Here is a 14,745-nt window from a genome sequence, read left to right as displayed (position 1 = left end):
CAAGACAATTGTATTTCCCCAGCAGCACCTCAGTCACAAGGGAGAGATCACATCTAGTTACACCCTCTCCTCTAGAGTGACAGAGTCCCCTTCCTAACCTGGACTCCCACCCTGAGGGCAGGCTCACCACATCCCGAGGACTTTACAATCTCCTATCTGTGGAGGGGCTTGTTTATTTGTTGGGAAAATAATTCATCTTCCAGGACCCTCACGCTTGCCCCCGGAGTGTTTGTGTGAAGGACCCTAGTCCTCAGTGGTGACCTCCTCCCCTCCTGACCCATGTCCTCAGGTATCAGAAGTGTCAGCAGCCGTCAGATGCTGAGAGCAAAAGTGTGTTTTCTCTAAGGTGGTGGAGGAGTTACCCAATTCTAATCATTTTACCCTGAGTAGACACATAATTTTTATTTTGCCAAATACAAATTTTATTATTCAACTCTTTTACTAAAACTAGTCAACACTTGTTATGCTCAAAGTTTCTGAGCTGGGGGCAGAGAATTCAGCGACGGTGTTGTCTCTCGATAAAGCTTATGTCACAGAAACCAGTGAGGTTCAGTTGTTCATTCAGTCAGTTGATGCCAGTGGGCTTCTCCCTTCCTCTGTCTCTGTCTCCCTCTGAGAATGCAGGGCAGCGAGGCCCAGGATTAGGTCAGAGAGAAATCGCCTTCTTTCCTTTACTTGTGTGTAATTTTTCATTTAAAGTTTTTGTAACTTATATTCACTTAGTGACTTATTGGACAAGATTTGCCTCGCTGCTCCTGCATTAGTTCTAATTCATGATGAGGTAAGAACAATAAAGGGAGGTAAAGAAAGGCAAAGGGGCTCCAGTCTCTATCATTTTCAAACTTTAGATTTTTTGTTTATCACTGCAACTGTCCTAGAAAGTAAAAGTCGACAGCTGTCTTGTGGGCATAAAGAAAACAAATGTGAGTCTGAATGTCATGAATGTGAAAGAAGGGAAGTGATTTCCCCGACACATGCCGGATTCTAATTTAGCTAACTTGAGTGCAGCACAGTTGGAGAGGAGGCTACGTCAGAGGAGAAGGATGAGGCCAATGTGAAAAACAGAAAGACAGGAACATGGTTGCTTCTGCCAGAAGCTCAGAAAAGACCAAGTCCTGGGTCAGTTGACGGCCTGCAGCTTCGCAAGACCAGCTCCCTCATTTTTCTTTCATTTAATCCATGAATGATCAGTTTTGAGGAGAGAAGGAAGAAGTCACACCCACCAGCTCACAAGTGACTGGCAACCAGAACCCCAATTGCTAGAACACTAACCCTGTCTGGGAGGATCAGCAAGATCAGTCTTGCTGAGCATCCGTCTAGGTGATAAATGCATTCAGGCAATGAGAAGGGTACTTTAAGAAAACTAGAATTAAAGGAAGGGAATTAGATGATTCCAAAAGATCCTGATCTTATCTGGTTAATAGGAATCGTGATATTAAAAAGTAAGAACTGAATTTTATTGCTTGCTACTAACGGACTAGCCACTTTCTAAGTTCTTTAAAATTTAGGGACTTCCCTGGCAGTCCAGTAGTTAAGACACCGAGCTTCCACTTCTGGGGGCACAGGTTCGATCCCTGGTCGGGGAACTAAGATCTCGCATGTGCCGTGGCGCAGCCAAAACATAGAAAAAAAATTAACTCAACACTCTCAATAACCCTATTGGATCCAACTCACTTATACAACTGGAGAGAAATATAAATCTGGACGAATGAACTGAACCAAATGTACCAAAGGTACAAGGGCAAACCTTAGGGTGGTTACAATGATTTGTCTGAAAGCACCCATTAAAGAAAGTGAAGACTGCACATGAACATGATATTTAGGAACCAACAAAATAAGCAGACAGAGGATACTGAGATGACAAAGGACCCTTATTCCACTTAAGATGCCAAAGGGTTACTGTCTATGGTTTTGTAGGGCTACATGAGGTGTGGTCTGAGTCAACTGAACTGACTTTAAGCTCTAATCAAAATAGACAAAATCACTATTAAGTAGTTAGAAGGGAATAGATTTTTCTGCCTACTGAAAAAAAAAAAAAAAGTAAGTTTCCTAGTGGCCTAGTGGTTACGATCCGGCACTCTCACTGCCGTGGCCGTGATTCAATCCCCGGTGAGGGAACTGAGATCACTCAAGCCACGCAATGCCAAGTGTAAGATTTCGTGAGTGATTTCTTCAATGAAATATGGTAAAATAACTTTATTAACCCTAGAAGAGCTGACCCCTGGAATCTATGTATTTTTAACGCTTGCATTTTCTTGTGAGTTTAAGAGAAAAAAAAAAAGCACCTAACAATTTCTAGCCATGTGAGCTCTGACGTTTCTCCTTCAGGATGACAACTAAAAAGTCACTCACCATCTGGTTCTACAAGAATAAAGTCATTAGCCACAGCAGTCCCTTACCCCAACACGCCCTGACAGGAGTTCAGGAATGGGGCACTCTCTGCTCTGGGAAAACTGACAGAATAGGCCTGCAGGTAGTTAGATAATTTCCTGAGAAAATTCTATGAATTCAATTTTTTGCAACTTCTCATACTTAGAAAAGCACTAAAATCATTAATAGTGACAAATGCTCCTCATGACTAGCAGCAACCTTCTCCCAAGATGTGTCCTTGATTGCACGTATCCTCTTCACCACAATCACATATATACTGACATCCCCATTCTGTCCTTGGAGCCGTTCGTCAGAGCTGACTGAGAGGCTGTCCTCCAGGCTATAGTCCTCAGTAAGTCCTCCCAAAAAACTGAACTCCCAGCTCTTATGTTGTCGTTTGTTTCCAGTCAACAAGGACCTCACTGATTTCCCAGGAGACCTCCTCAGGTCAGCCTGCTGTTCTCAATCTCAATGAAGACACCTCCATTTCTCACCTACAGTCCAGGCTGGACATCCATTTGTTTACTGGTAGAGTCCAAATAAGAATCTCTACTCTTTATTGTTCCAACTGTTGGTTAAGATGTGGGTACCGAAGAGGCCTTATGTATGACCAAGACGCAAGAGCATACGCGCTTCTTAGACAGAAGCAGTGAAGGTTTTTAATGGGCTCCTTAGCAGGGAGAGTCTGGCTTGAACTCCAGAGTCACCCTCATGGCCTTGTATAGTTGTCTTTATTTAAATTTCTAGCCTCAGCCCATTAAAACATCATAATACTGAAGAATTGAAATAAAAATATTATTTAAAAAATCATTTGTTAATAAAATGATATTTTTAGCAGTAATATAGGAATGGTTTCTGCTTGTTTTAGGACCCTAATCCTTAGGAAGTTTCCCAAACCTCTAAATGTACTTTAAATGTCCTTCTGACTTTAAAACTACCTACTCAGTGCTGTATGCACCAACTGGAAAGGATAGAAAGATGATTGATCCATCAGTGTCCTCTTTCCAAAGTGCCTAAATTAAATAAATGAATTTCCACTTAGCTCTTTGTTGCTTTTAGAAATTGTGACCTTCCAGTGTGCATGTTACTGATACCTGCCCTGCTGGAAAGGCTCTATCCCAGTTGTTGCTAAATATATTAAAATCCCTGCCTGTGTCCCTTCTATTCAAGCATGTTTTATTTTGTTTGTCTTTCAAAGGGGCAAAGACATCATGATGGAATGTAAGAAATTCCTTGGATTGCATTGTCCCCAGGAATATCCTTCCCTGCTCTGTGATTACTTGCTGGGTCCTAAGGACAAAACAAGTTTGCAGCTGGCACTGAGGTAACCCTCGTCCCTTCCAAGACTCCGCAGGCTGCTGTGGTATCAGTGCTGGGGACACTGCTAGTGGCCACATCCTTATGGGAGAACTCTGTGCTATCGCATGCACCTCATTCTTTTCTTCTCTGAAAAGGAATGTTCTGGAGAACACTTGCCTCAGTGCAGCTCATCTGTGTTCTTCCATGTCCTGAGGACCTGCCGCTGTTCCAGTGAACGCTTTAAACATCTCTGTTCTCCTTCCAAGTTCTCAAGCTGCTGCTGCCTTTCAACTCCATGTTTCCTGCGCTTTGGGCTTTTTGAGCAAATAAGAGTCCTGAACCAGGTGAGTTCCTCCTAGTGCAGTCAGCACGTGGAAGTGTGCAAATAGAGGCACAGGTGAGCTCCTGGATTCTCCACCACTGTTCAGTGTTGGGCAGGGTGCCATCTATTTACTGTGTTTCTCTGGGAGTCTGGACAGTCTGGACCTGCAGTGCTTGGCAGGCGGAGAGCGTGGAGTCATATGAGAGTTTCTGACAAACCTAGAACTTTCACTCAGCTTCTGCTTTCCATTGGTGGCTTTCTAGTCTTAAGGGGAAATTGACAGCCAGAAACCCTAATGGAGAAGGAAACAGCGGTATGAATGGGCAGTACAGCTGAATGCAGAGTGAATGGGGAAAGTACACTATGGATTTCTACACTGGGTGGAACTGAATGATTGTGATATTTTAGTGAAAGAATGGGATCCAGGAAAACAGAGGGGAAGGGGAATTGTGCCATGCATCAGAATCAGCAGATAGATATATGGTATATTTTATACTATGTATTCATATATATGTACCATATATGTATATTATTGTATGTAAAATTACATACAATTGATGACACACTTTCTCCCAGTTCTGTTTTTTAGGCTGTCATTGTTCTGCAGTCAGTGACAGAGAGAGGGGGAGGAGAATTCATTATTCCCATTTAGACCTATATGAAAAATATAGGAAACAACACACTACCTGTTTAGCCCTCACTCTGTGGATGATACTCTGCTAAGTGCTCTTAAATGTTCTGGTTGGTCTAATATTCAATACAACTCTAGGAATATTTTCCGTACTTTATATTTGAGGAAACTGAGGCTCAGGGAAGTTAAGTGATTCCCCAGCATCACACGTGTGTCCTGGCAGAATCTAGACTCAATGCAGAAACCCATATCACATATAAATAATTATTTAACTTCCATCCTCTGTAATTCTCAAGCTCTTTGTTTGCTTCTTTGGTGCTTTCTGAAGATCATTTTTCCCTGCTTGACTCCTAAGTGCACTGGCTACTCCAGCTTTGTGCCCTCTTCAGACTCTCCTTCTCTTTCTCACTCCTAAAAGTTGAAGGTCCTCATGAGCTTTCGGTCATCATCTCGTTCTACACTCTACTCCTAAGGAACGACATCCACATATGCTGCTTCCAATGGGAAGTGTGTCTTTAGATGTTTCTTGGCCACTTTATGGAGTCCATGTGCTTTCTCCCCTTCTTGAGATGCCTCATTCCAGATTCTGGTGAGAGAATCCCCTTTTCCCTATCTCTCATTGTAATAGGAAACTTAATTGAAATAATTTAGCATGATTACTGTGTTTATATCTTTTATCTCTTCCAAACTGAACTCTCCAGAAGAATAGGTTTGGCATTCTCTTTTTTCACCTCTGTATTCTCAGAACTATCAAATATCCGATATAGAAATATGAAGTTTTAAAATATAACCTGGGACTTCCCTGCTGGTGCAGTGGTTAAGAATCCGCCTGCCATTGCAGGGGAAACGGGTTCGATCCCTGGTCCGGGAAGATCCCACATGCCGCGGAGCCACTAAGCTTGTGGGTCACAACTACTGAGCCTGTACTCTACAGCCCGTGAGCCACAACTACTGAGCCCACGTGCAGCAACTACTGAAACCCGCACGCGTAGAGCCCGTGCTCCACAAGAGAAGCCATCGCAATGAGAAGCCCGCGCATCACAACGAAGAGTAGCCCCTGCTCGCCACAACTAGAGAAAGCCTGCGCACAGCAACAAAGACCCAGCACTGTGAACAATAAATAAAATTTAAAAAAATAAAATAAAATATAAACCACTGAAATAAATGAATGATGAGAATTATGAGTAGAATTTATCATCCATGTTTCAGTATGCCTTGCAAATTAAAGCTACTTCTTTTTGTAAGAAAAAAAAAATCCAAATGTCATCTGGCGGAGAGTTTCATAAATTAAACAAGAAAATAATTTGAAACAATATAGAGGTAAGCATATTTTATTATACTGAATACACTATAAAGTTGAACATGGTATTATATGAACAAAACTATTTTAAATACCATACATAGTATGATTGAGATTAAGTAGAAGAATAAATAGATGACTTCATGAGAGCCCTTTGCACTTTAATCACTATCATTTTGACTCCTGGTCTGATCATTTCTAAATCTCTACTGTATATGAGTCTAGTTGTGATACTTGCTCTGTCTCTTCAAACTGTGTTTTTCACCTTTTAGTATGGTAAGTTTCTGTTGAAAGTTGAACATGATGTATGGGGTAAAAGGAACTGAGGTAAATTGGCCTTTAGGGTGAGGAGTTACATTTATCTTGCTTAGAGGTTGGCTGTGTTTACTTCTAGTCCTGGGCTGTGTTTCTGCCCTCTTTATTTTCCATATCAGCGAAGCTGGCTTATCCTTTGGGATTGGTCTTCTTGAAAATAGATTTATTAGACCTGTTTGACAAGTAACCACCATAGGTGACAGGTCTATATCTTGTTCACCATTTTATCATTAGTACAGAGTTCATAATAATTATTCCAAATAATTATTAACAAAGAGTATTCTTAGATTTTCCATTAGACCTCCCATCAGAAGCTTCTACTGACCTCGCGTCAGAGCCTTATATTGAAGTAATTATTAAGCATCATTAGATGATTCAGTACATTTCTACTGAGCCTCTTGGTTCATCATTCTCCATCTCACAGTGAAGACGTAGGGTGGTAAAAATGTAGGGCATAGGATGCTAGATACAATTAGCCTTCTCTGCTTTCCTGGTGTCAGAGTCTTTGTAATGTTATACGTTCTTTTTCATTTAGTATTTTCTGGGCAGGGGTTGTCTTGCTACTACTGAATTACTTCCTTTATCATCTTGAGTTGAGTATCTTAAGAGGGAAGCAAAAATGGAAACATAAAGGGCCCATACCATGATTTTCCATAATGTGCAATACATCATTGATTTGCTTCTCCATTCAACTTTCTTGGAAAGCTGTCCTTGCATTTGATGTACTGAGGTAAAAGGAAAACAAATGCAAATCTGACTATGATGAGAGTGAAAGAAGTAAAGTGACTCCCCAGGTGAAATAATGACAATGGGAGTTCTTCTCTTGTTACCCTTCCACTTGCTCCAGAATGGGTTCTGCTGATTAATTTCAGCAAATCAGCTCTCACTAAGGTCAGTTCTATCTGTTTCCCTTGTAGTGGATGGTTTCAAGCGCAGAGCAGCTTACTGACATTCAACATCATATTCATCAAAATAATGATACATTATCACTGTAAGTGATTAAATGTCAGGATTTAAAGTAAATCAAATCTTGAACATTGATATGAGTTTTCAGTACATCAAATCCATGAAATCTCTTCAAAAGCAAAAAATAGTTCAAAAAAGGAAAACAATGCAGAGAAAAAAATAATCCACATCCATTCTAGGTTCCACCCTATGTCTCTCCTCCAATTCAGACGGCAACTATCTCAAACCTATTTTCTGTATATATTGTCATTCCCTTCTCTTATTCATCCTTCCACCTTCTCCACTATGGTTTCTGCTGATTAATTCTACCAAACAAGCTGTCACTAAGTGGCCAATGCCATCTCTTTTCCCAATGTAGGAGCACTTTCCATCTACGTTTTCACGAATGCATTGAATCTTCTAAGCAGTTCCAGTCTTTCAGACATGGTGTTCTCACTTTTCTCTCTTGTCCTGTTAACATATGGCCATTCCCCTTGCTTTCCTTTGTAGCATTCCCTCACTTTTAACGTTAAGGTCATAGGATTCAATTTTCAGTCCTTTTCTCATTTGATACTCTCCTCCTGTTTGATCACTTCTTCTGTTCCATGCTTTACACTTCATGGAATTGCTTATAAATTGCCATCTCCAGTATCCAATGGACATTTGCACTGAAATATCTACTAGTTAACTATAGGTAATATCTACTGCTTTAATTTCTATATCCTCGCATGACATGATCCACCTTCTGCTGGGGAAATTCCATTTTCCCACCTTCTCACTGTAGCACTAAATTTAACCGATATTAATTTCTACTACAAATTAGTACTATTTTAAAAATAATTAAATTTAATTGTGAGTTAACTGATTTTTTAAATTTATTTATTTATTTATTTGGCTGTGCCAGGTGTTAGTTGTGGCACATGGGATCTTCATTGCTGCGTGCAGGATCTTCATCACGGCATTCGGGATCTTTGGTTGCAGCATTCAGGATCTTTTAGTTGCTTGCGGCATGTGGGCTCTTACTTGTGGCATGCAGGATCTAGTTCCCTGACCAGGGATGGAATCCGGGCCCCCTGTATTGGGAGAGCAGAGTCTTAAACACTGCACCACCAAGGAAGTCCCTGTATTACCTGATTATTGTTTTTCGGTTACTTTCCTTTAAAAAAAAAATCAAAGTTACCCAAAGCAGAATTGGATTAGTTATGTTCACCTCTAGGTCCTGAGGGCAACACACGACCTGGCTATAAGCAGTCTATTTTTATTTCTAACGTGAAAATCGTAATGATGGGTCAAGGAATTGTAACATACATGCTTTCATCAGGTTGCACATTCAGGCTTGGTGTTTCTTTCTCTTTTTTTTTTTTGTAGTGGTACACGGGCCTCTCACTGTTTTGGCCTCTCCCATTGCGGAGCACAGGCTCCGGACGCGCAGGCTCAGCGGCCATGGCTCACGGGCCCAGCCGCTCCGTACCATGTGGGATCTTCCCAGACCGGGGCACGAACCTGTGTCCCCTGCATTGGCAGGCGGACTCTCAACCACTGCGCCACCAGGGAAGCCCCTTGGTGTTTCTTTTTTAAAGAAAAAAAAACAAAACAGGAAGTTTTCTCTAGTAAGAATTTAATGAACAAAGAAAACTCCTAAACTGAGTTAATACAAAGTATATATTTATTCTCTTAACCACAATGTATACATGCACATAATATTATGTAAATAAAAATAATTTAAATCTTTATAAATAGTGAAATAAATATTAAAATAGATAAATAAATATTTAAGTAGATAAGTAAGTAGATAGATCAGCATGGGCATCTATGAGGGACGAGTGCCTGTAGAGTAGAACATCATGTTGCTTAATATTCCTGAAAACACTTGACAAATTAATTCAATTCAGGGCATGATGAGAGCAGAAATGAGAGTCTTTGACATGGCAGCACAGGTGGAAGTGTGGTCTTGTTAGTGAGAATCATTTCGGTGTTGAACCAGGTGTGTGTCATTCCTTCCTCCTGAGTCTTTCTTACAAGTTCCTTGATGAAGAGAAGGATCTCATGACTTCTGCTCTGACAATCTCCCAGGCACAAGGGCTGTACTTCTTCTCTTGCAGATAGACAGTGATTCTGTGGAAGTATTTCCTCACAGCCAGGATGGAGTCCTCCTTGAGCAGGGGAGTCCCTTCCAGCCCCGCCTCCTGCATCAGACAGGCTTGCAGGTCAGTGAGCTGCTGATAAAGTGCAGTGCAGAACTTGTCCAGGAGGGTCTCATCCCAAGCGGCAGCCGAGCCCTCTGTGCTGAAGAGCTGGAAGGTCTGCTGGATCATCTCATGGACGACAGCGATGGCTTGAGCCTTCTGGAACTGGTTGCCTCCAAACGCCTCCTGGGGGAATCCAAAGTCATTTCTGTCCTTCAGGCAGGAGAAGGGGGAGATTCTCCTCATCTGTCGCAGGAGCATCAGGGCCCTCGTGTTAGCCAGGCTGTGGGTCTGAGGCAGGTCGCAGCCCAGAGAGCAGTTGGAGTTGCAGCTGAGCAGCACCAGGGCCAGGAGTAAGGACACGGTTGGGGCCATCGGGGACCCTGCAGATGCTGCCGGCCTGGCTGAGGTGGGGACTCTGTGAACCCTGCTCTCTAGGTTCTCTGAAGACCTTCCTTCAGGCCTGGGTCTTAAATGGGAGCGAATTGGTTTCCATTTTCTGAATGTTCCCTCTAACTTTCTACTTCTGTTTTTGCTTTTCATTTTGCACTCTCCAGACAGGTTAGGGCAGCGTTTCTCAAACACTGTTTTTCATCCTTGCCTCCCCTTCTCCTGCCCACAGAACCTTTCTAGATATTTTTTTTCCATATGGCCCCCCTATGAAATTTTGATACACAGATATACTGGGTACATCAGTATGTACTCCATGCGTATCTCTACTTTATAAATAGAAAAAGAAAGTGAAAAGTTTTTTCTTTTTATTCAAAGCAGTGGTGAGTATGACAAAAATATTTAGGCTAAAAATTAGCTGTAAAAGCTACTGCAATTAATTTAACATTTTGGTTAAGTGTGCAGAATGACTTTTAATGTAATACATTTACTTAATAAATAGGAATGTATCAAACTACATATTCAATAAAAATTTATACAAATACTTCATAAGAATACCAATGTATAGATATATTTAAAAATCTATCAAAACTGCTAAAACCATTGAAAATTTAAATGATTGTCTTAACATTTATTTTTAAGTAATTCTTAGTTTTGATTCATATCATAAAATGATTTCTTACTTCGCTAGCTGCTAGATATTCCTCTAGATATTGTCAACAACTTTTTCTCTTTAGGACTAGACGTAATTATTGATCTCCTAGATAACTTTTTTAGAATTAAATAATAAAATACAACCTATTTGTGCTTAATTCCCGATGCCCACATCACACTGAGGCTCAAACATAAGCAAAATCCACAAGACAGACAAGGACACCTCATAAGTAAGCAGAGGGCACCTCTCACATTATGACTTTGAGTTCAATCATATGATGGAGAGAAAGTCCTCTAATGAAACATCAAGCCACCATAGCTTGTAGCACGGATCCTGCATATTGTGTATCTTCCATGCACTCAATGTCAATGCCTCTCGTCTCATACACAAGAAAACCCAAAGAGAAAAATGAATACAAAGGATCGGGTTGGATAGGGTTGAGCTTTGGAGTGCCACCCACCATTGTAGTAGCTAAGATTTGTTCGCACCCCTAACAACTACTGTTTGCACCCGTGGGAGCGATCTGCTCCCAGATGATTTAGGAATCATCATCGATTTGAATCTTTCTCTGTATTTTTGCATTGAATTTCAGATTCCCCAAAGGACTGTCAGAGGTTCCAATCCAAGCCTATTCTTTTCAAACAAAAGAAAACCATCTTTGTAATTAATTGAGAACTGGATAAATGTTGATTGGTATCATGGAAAGAATTCACTTTCAACTCTGATCATGAATTCTTTTATTTTGCAGTGGATGTTCTGTGGCCTCAGCCCCCTCTAATACCGATCTTTCAATAAATAATAGGTATGTGACTATCTGTGGCAAATCAGCTCTGTAGCAACTGGACTCTGTCGTATTCTCTGTGGTATCCTCGGCACCAAGCCCAGTGTAATCACGCAACAGGTAATTTTTTTTTTTTTTTTTTTTTTTTTTTGCGGTACGTGGGCCTCTCACTGTTTTGGCCTCTCACATTGCGGAGCACAGGCTCCGGACACGCAGGCTCAGCGGCCATGGCTCACGGGCCCAGCCACTCTGCGGCATGAGGGATCTTCCCAGACCGGGGCACGAACCCGTGTCCCCTGCATCGGCAGGCGGACTCTCAACCACTGCGCCACCAGGGAAGCCCGAACAGGTACTTTTAACGAAAGCAGTTTCTCAGATGTTCTATTCCCTCTGGAAGGCAGTTACGAAGGACCAAGCTATTTTCCTTTATCACGGTCGTATTTGCTGGGATTATAATAGACAGTGGCTGGTATTCCCACTCTACTCCTACTGGTATCAGTCATGCCTACTGAGTTTGTTGCTAAAACCACTAGGATTCTCTTTCCTTTAAGGAGCCTATGGCTCTGGGGATTCAAGTTGTAAGAGCAGCACAATTTTCAGCCGTTGCCCGGCACTCTATTAAACTCAGGAGGATGGCCTCGTCGCTAATTTGTCCTCTACTAGGTCATGACAGAAAATAACCAGCTTGATGTCACATACAGAGCCACGTATCTGAACTCAAACTCTCCCTGATTCACACAGGTCACAGCAACCAGACAATTAACCACGTTACTCTTCGGTGGGTCTTTACGGATGTGGCAATGACTACCTATATCCTGAGATTCTTTGGAGACTCCTCACAAAGACTGATGAATGATCCTTTTCCTCCTGTGTCTTCATTCCCTTTCAAGGGACGATAGGGTCCATTTCAGTTTGATTTCCAAATTTTGACACATAATAATTAAAGCATTACTGCAGGTTTGAAGTCAAGAGTTTGGATTGAGTCCTCGGTCTGCTCTTTTGGCCTGGTAAATGGCTCATTCTTCTTTATTTACATGAATATATTCTTTCTTCTGGATGCCAAGACATGTAGCCTTCAATGCCCTTTGTGGTCTGAATGTTTCCGTCCCCACAAAATTCATATTTGGAAGTCCTAACCCCCAAAGTGATGGTATCAGGTGGCGGGCCCTTTGGGACTTGATTAGGGTGTGAAGATGGAGGCCGCACGATGGAATTAGTGCCCTTATCAACGAGGTCAGAGATAAATGCCTCCCTCTCCTGCTGTATGATGATACAAGGAGAATTCTGCAGTGTGGGACCTGAAGCAGGCTTTCACCAGAACTGGACCGTTTCTGTATTGTAAATAAGTTCATTTGTACCCTTTTTTTTAGATTCCACATATAAATGATATCTCTCTTTCTCTGTGATTCAGATTGTTTTTTAATGAAGTGTGTGCAAGCAAGAACATTAGTTGTTCCCCTCCACCCCACCCAGAACTTCATTAGGACAAATAGTGTAAAGATGAAAAGTGGTCTTATGCACTGAACTTGTCTCCTCGTCTATTAATCATCCAATAATTTCCCAACTTCTTTGCAGTGAGATTTCCACGAGGATAAATCCAGGCCATGTAATGTGAGCAGAAGGGCTCTTGCCCTGTATAGTCCTGGCCCTTGAAAACGTCCCATGTGATGCACCGGACTTTTTCCCTTTACCACTGAGTGGAATAGACTCAAATACTGCAGAAAAATTTGCAGTCACCTGTTGATGATGGAAAAATCCACAAAACAGGGGGTACCCATGTCCCCGACTCACTCTTTGGAGAGCAACTTAGAACATCCATCTGATCAGGAATGCCTGCCTTGTGTTCTTATACCAGGGAAAGATAAGATTCTATTATGATCAAATTCCTGACAGCATTCTCTTTACCCGTTACAGCAGTCAGCATTAAGTTAACTGACAAATATCTTTAAGACCACACTATCCAAAAAACCTTTCTATACTTCATGTGTTGAAAATAGCAAATACCTCTCCCAAAACTTAAAGTGATCTTTTAAATTACGTTATAAAATTATTTATACAAGAAAAGAGATTGTGTTCTGTCAAAACCTTTTTTAAAATCATGATTTTCTTTTCAGACATTTTTTCAGCCTGTGAGGAAACACAAGTCGAGATTGCTTTGGACTTGAACACTAATGTAATTGAATGAGAAGTGTCACGAGTATAAACAATATTCTGTATTTGTTGACATTTCTTTGAGGATTCTTACATAAGGGAAAGGCACCTTTTAATTTCCACTCTGACAACCTCCCAGGCACAGGGGCTGTATTCCTTTGCCTTCAGATAGACATGGATTCCATGGAAATACTCCTGGGCAGCACGTCCCAAATCTCGACAATCCAGATTGTCTTTTTTCATCTGCTCCAGTCGGTGCAGCCTCAGATGAAGGCTAGAGAGAAGTTTATCGAGGAGGGTGTTGTTCCAGGCAGCACGGCTGTCCTCTGTGGTGAAGAGGTTGAAGATCTGCTGGAGCATCAGATGGTGGTGACAGGTGCCTTGAGTCACCTGGATTGGGGTGATATTCTCTCTTTTCCAAGGAAATTTGAAGTCGGTTCTGTCCTTTAGGCACCACTGAGAGGGGATTCTTTGCAACTGTTCCAAATGTTGGAAGACGTCCTTGTTTTCCTGGCTATGGCTTCTAGGCAAGTTCCAGCCAAGAGAGTAAGCAGGGATAGAGCAGAGCAGCACTCCTGCCACTAGCAAATAGATCTGGGCCATTAAGAAAGGGTGATTCACTAGACGGCCGCCAGGAGAGGCGTGGGCACCGCCAAACAATTAATGAGTGGGAAGCTTCCTTCCCTGGAACTGTGGACAGCGTCCTTCCCTAGGAGGCCGGTAGAGGGCGCAGGGTTTGTTTGGGAAACGCCGACTGTTGAGTTTGCCGTCTGCAGCTCGAGAGACAGGGCGAAAAGTAGTCCCTGAGGCTGCTTTAATAATCAGCATACGCGAAACACCTTGGTTTTCTCGGTGCTGAGCGTTGAAGAGGAAGCCTTGTCGCGGCCTCGCCAGAGACATTTTTGTGTGGCTGGGAACAAGAACCGTGCATTTTCAGGCTTCCCCTGAGTTTTGCGCTTTATTTTCTCACAGAAACTTGAGCGAGGCAATTTTTGGGAAAGAAGCCTTTTTCTGAGCGGTCTGAGGTGGGAAATCAGAGCGATTCCCAGCCGCAGAGAAAGGGGAGCCGATTTTTTAGATTCGGGCTGGTTTCTGGCGCGAGACAGCGAAGGCCCAGAGAAAGGGGAAGGCGGCGGCGGCGATGGGACGACAGGACGGTGTTGGGGACGCCCTGAGGGGTGAGTCGGCGCGCGGCCACCACCGGGACCGAGGACGCGGGAGCTGAGCGCCCCTGTAGATTCTCTGGGACTTCATGGAGTCTTTCAAGGATACAGCGTTAAAGTGAGGGAGAAAGTATTGAATATCTGAAAAGTAGGAATATTAAAAAAAACTCACAGCCTTTTATTTTTTACATTTTAAAATTAATTTTATATTTAACTTAATTCATATCATATTTAAAT

General features: G+C 42.1%; 3 protein-coding genes across 4 annotated transcripts in view; 1 reads left to right on the top strand and 2 right to left on the bottom strand.

Annotated features, from left to right (window-relative positions):
* The window catches only part of LOC307188699 (uncharacterized protein), a 77,133-nt gene that overhangs the window by 33,246 nt on the left and 29,142 nt on the right, over window positions 1-14,745 (top strand). The window lies entirely within an intron of this gene.
* On the bottom strand, window positions 7,419-10,569 carry LOC307188688 (interferon alpha-1-like). The gene has a single exon (XM_079926170.1). It carries the CDS (start codon window positions 9,909-9,911, stop codon window positions 9,198-9,200), a length of 714 nt encoding a protein of 237 aa, XP_079782296.1. The 5' UTR covers window positions 9,912-10,569; the 3' UTR covers window positions 7,419-9,197.
* LOC307189165 (interferon alpha-13-like) lies at window positions 13,436-13,959 on the bottom strand (the record flags this gene model as incomplete). Its single annotated transcript, XM_079926961.1, has 1 exon — window positions 13,436-13,959. Exon 1 carries the CDS (start codon window positions 13,946-13,948, stop codon window positions 13,436-13,438), a length of 513 nt encoding a protein of 170 aa, XP_079783087.1. The 5' UTR covers window positions 13,949-13,959.

This window comes from Stenella coeruleoalba (assembly GCF_951394435.1).
Source record: "Stenella coeruleoalba genome assembly, chromosome: 7".
Lineage (NCBI taxonomy): Eukaryota > Metazoa > Chordata > Mammalia > Artiodactyla > Delphinidae > Stenella > Stenella coeruleoalba.
The sequence above is the reverse complement of the archived record's forward strand: the minus strand, read 5'-3'. Positions and strand labels throughout refer to the sequence as shown.

Excerpts from the sequence above, each read along its gene's own strand:
- LOC307188688 (XM_079926170.1), bottom strand. The coding sequence starts at position 9,911 with ATGAAAAGCAAAAACAGAAGTAGAAAGTTAGAGGGAACATTCAGAAAA.